Genomic DNA, 4,045 nt, shown 5'->3' on the forward strand with positions numbered 1-4,045 from the left:
AAAAAAAAAAAAGAAATTTTACAACTGAAGATTAGAGATGACAAGAGCAATCGTGTTTTCTAAGTTTGATCAGTAAGAACAATGATACTGCTCTGAGAAAAATAAAAATTTGCAACTGATGATTGAAGACAACTGCAGCCTCAACTCACTCCTACATTTTGATTTGAGTGCAGGATACCAACAAAATTCTGATTCACAAAATTGCCATTTGCAATCACTAAGTAAACGGACTTAAAGTGATAGAATAGTGAGCTAGATGCCTGAAAAAAGAAAAGGACATTTTACAACCTGTGGATACTTACACTGTGCCTCCTGATTTTCAAATGTGGGAATAAATTCAAAAAAAGGTCTCAACACAATGCAGGTCACATAAACCCTTCTCAAGGCCAAATCTAGCCAGAAGGCAGCCTGTGTGTGATCTCCAGATATGCTCTCTATTGACTCCACCAGTTCTACTGTCCCACCTCTCTCTGTGCTTCAGTTATGACGACAGCAGTCCCTGACCCTTTCAGCACCAGAGACTGGTTTCACAGAAGACAATTTTTCCACAGAAGGTGGGGCAGACGGCTTCAGGATGAAATTGTTCCACTTCAGATCATCAGGCATTAGATTCTCATAAGGAGCATGCAACCTAGGTCTCTGGCATGCAGTCGGCATTACGGTTCTCACTACTATGAGAATGAAATGCTGCCACCAATCTGACAGGAAGTGGAGCTCAGGCAGTAATGGGGAGCGATGGGGAGTAGCTGTAAATACAGATGAAGCTTCACTCGCTCACCCACTGCTCACCTCCTTCTATGCACCCCAGTTCCTAACAGGCCACAGACCAGTACCAGTCCACAGCCTGGGAGCTAGGAAACCCTGCCTTACAGCAAGGATCAACAAATTTTTTCTGTAAAGGGCAAGCAGTAAATACAGGTATTGATCAATTTACGACCTATGCAACTTACGGCCATTCGACTTTATGACCACAATGGCTAGCCACGACTGCTCCACGTCTGGCAGCGCAAACGTTGCCCAGCCAATAAAATGTTTCGTACATGTTTATATATTTTGATATGTTTTGCAATTGGGAAAATGTTTCCTATGGTATTTTTTACACCTGTATTTTGTATTTTTGTATGCACCTGTATTTTGTCATTTTCTATGTTTTGCAAATATTAAACCAGTTGTACTGGTAATGCAGTGTTTTAAACCTGACGAATGTAAAAATAAGAAAGAAAATGGTGTAGAGATGATACAAATGACAAAAAACGAACAAAGAAAATTATGATATATAACAATAATGAAAGAAAATGACAAAATATGACTTAAAGATTTTTATAACATCATTTCACAGTACTGTACATATAGCCTACTCAACTTACGACCAAATCATGTTACGACCGGTCTGTCGGAACCAATAGTGGTCGTAAGTCGAGCACTAGCTGTAGTTTAGGCTTTGTGGGCCACTTTCACTGTTACATCTTCTTATCTGAGAGTTTTCTTTTTTTTAACAACTCTTGACAAAATAAATGCAATTCTTAGCTCCCACAGGCAGCAGCCACTAGTGGTTTGTCAGCCTCTGCCTTAAAGAATATTCTCTTGAGGTTATACTATCCACCCCTGAAAATACTCATCCTATTTACTGTTGATACATGTGTTAAAATAACGTCTTTTCCTGTAAGAAAATTAAAATAAGTAGAAATTCTTGTGTCAGAGGCAGTTTTTCCCAGTTTAACATCTATGAAACCAGGAGACATTTCACAATCCATGTTCCACAGTTTTTTTTTTTCTGAGATGGAGTCTCACTCTGTTGCCCAGGCTGGAGTGCAATGATGCAACCTCAGCTCACTGCAACCTCCACCTCCCAGGTTTGAACAACTTTCCTACCTTAGCCTCCCTAGTGGCTGGGATTACAGGCGTGAGCCACCACACCCAGCTAAGTTTTGTTTTTAGTAGAGACAGGATTTCCCATGCTGGCCAGGTTGATCTACAATTCATGACCTAAGGTTCTGCCCCCTGCTTGGCCTCCCAAAGTGTTGGGATTACAGGTGTGAGCCACCTCACCTGACTCATGTTTCGCGATTATGACTGGCAAAATTTTTCTTCCCCACATAAAATAATGGTGTATCTAAAAATTAAGTGTTGTAAATTCAACAAGATGTGGCATAAAATATTAGCTATACATGTCACTTAGCAGTGAAATTCAAGCTTTAAAGGAAAAGTCAACTCTATTTATATATACTGCCACCTAATCTCATTACCTCAATAACTATAGTTCATCCAATTTCATAAGAAACTAAAATACAGCAAAAAGATATTCTTTTGACCTTCATACCACATTTTCTTTTTCATTGCTTTTTCCCTGCAAAAGTGATACATGTTCCTTAAGAAGATTTAGAAAGTAAAAAGAAGAAAAAAAATTCACCAATTTTTGTCATGACCATCATTAGTTTCGTTCTTCTCTTTTTGTTACTCCCACACATTAGGATGTTTACCTAGTTGTAAGCAATCATTTGGTACATACAATTTTTCTTTTTTTTTTTACTTAACATTATAAAATGCTATTTTTCTTACAAACCTGTAATACTGTTCAGCAGGAAACTTGGTCTTCAAAGATGTTAGATGTGTTTTTACTGTACCAAAATGTTCTCGAGCTTTCAAACACCTCTTTGGAACTAATCACAAAAGATAACCAAATGTAATCATGAAAAACTTACCAAATTTCAAATACAGTTCTCGCTTAATAATCTAAGCGATCTATCTGGAAATGAATCAACTTTTTTTTTAACCTCACAACTAATGTACACATCTCTGCTTTTCAACCTGGCTCTCAAAATATCATCCCTAGTTTCCCTACTAATTAGCTATACTGAAAAATAAACAACTTGCTAAAAGGGAATATATTAGAAGACACATTGGCAATTGGCTAAGTTGTCATAAATATCATCATCCTTCAGGGGCTGCACACCAGCCACTATTCCTGTTCACTCCTGAGAGAATGCTTAACATCTGATTGCTCCATCTTCCCGTATGTGGCAGAAAAAAGCCTTTACCAACTATTCACAATCAAGATGACCGACTCTATATCATTAAGAAAAATGACTTGCCTCAGGCATGTGTCAATGCATTATTATCTCATTCTTGTATCTGAAAATATACTTCAGCTCTTTTAGCTGTGCTGGCTACGCCTTACAAGGAAGGTTCCATGTCTAAACTTGACATATTTGACTTTCATTCACAAGGTTAACTGTAAACACATTGATTTGAGAACACTTTATACTGTAAATCTCATTAAAAGGCATTCAATGCAAATCAACAGGAAGTTGGAAAAAAAAAAAGGTATTCAATCACTGAAAGGCTGGACACACACACACAAAAGGGCCAAGTAAAAGTCGCTAGATAACACAAAGGAGTTATAAACCCTTTTCCTGCTTACCCTGAGAAGACTGTGCTGGCAGAGAGCTGTGCTTTTTTTTTCTAAACAGGAAATAGGTTAAGCGATTCTAATTATCATCAGTAGAATGCTATCACAACAGAGAAAACATCTCTATTTAAACCATACCATGTGGAAGTGGAAAAATCAAAATTACCAAATCACCTACTTCTTCAATTTGTATAAAGCATGATGGACATTTTTCATTATAAAATGTCTTCTAGATACAAACTAACTCTCTACATAAGAGATACTTGGATACAAAACAAAGAACTTACTGTCCTGAAACCCAGCACCCTGATGGACCCCTTGCAGTAGAGTCAAAATCTCTCGAGCTGTTTGTTCTAAACTCTGTACAACTTTTCGGATTTCCTAGAGAGAAGTAAAAATAAAAATCAGATACTCAACACAATTACTGTCATACACTCACATCAAACACATTAGATAGCATATGTGATCTATCAGAACTAAGTTGGAATCCTGACTTTTCCACTTATTTCCTCTGTAAGACTTCAAAAAGTCACTAAAAAGCCTTAGATTCCTCAGGTAGCCTTTAAAGGATAACAGCCACCCATTCACCCCAAGTATCCAATTGGGACATTATCAAACGGATGATGTCTGTCAACA

At 37.6% G+C, this 4,045-nt stretch overlaps 1 protein-coding gene across 1 annotated transcript in view; it reads right to left on the reverse strand.

The window, feature by feature from the left end:
• The window catches only part of TSN (translin), a 77,694-nt gene that overhangs the window by 6,436 nt on the left and 67,213 nt on the right, over positions 1 to 4,045 (reverse strand). Inside the window, 2 exon segments of the mRNA XM_017544217.2 lie at positions 2,564 to 2,660; positions 3,697 to 3,790. Coding sequence (XP_017399706.1) covers positions 2,564 to 2,660; positions 3,697 to 3,790 — 191 coding nt within the window.

Source organism: Cebus imitator, unplaced genomic scaffold (assembly GCF_001604975.1).
Source record: "Cebus imitator isolate Cc_AM_T3 unplaced genomic scaffold, Cebus_imitator-1.0 Scaffold167, whole genome shotgun sequence".
Classification (NCBI taxonomy): domain Eukaryota; kingdom Metazoa; phylum Chordata; class Mammalia; order Primates; family Cebidae; genus Cebus; species Cebus imitator.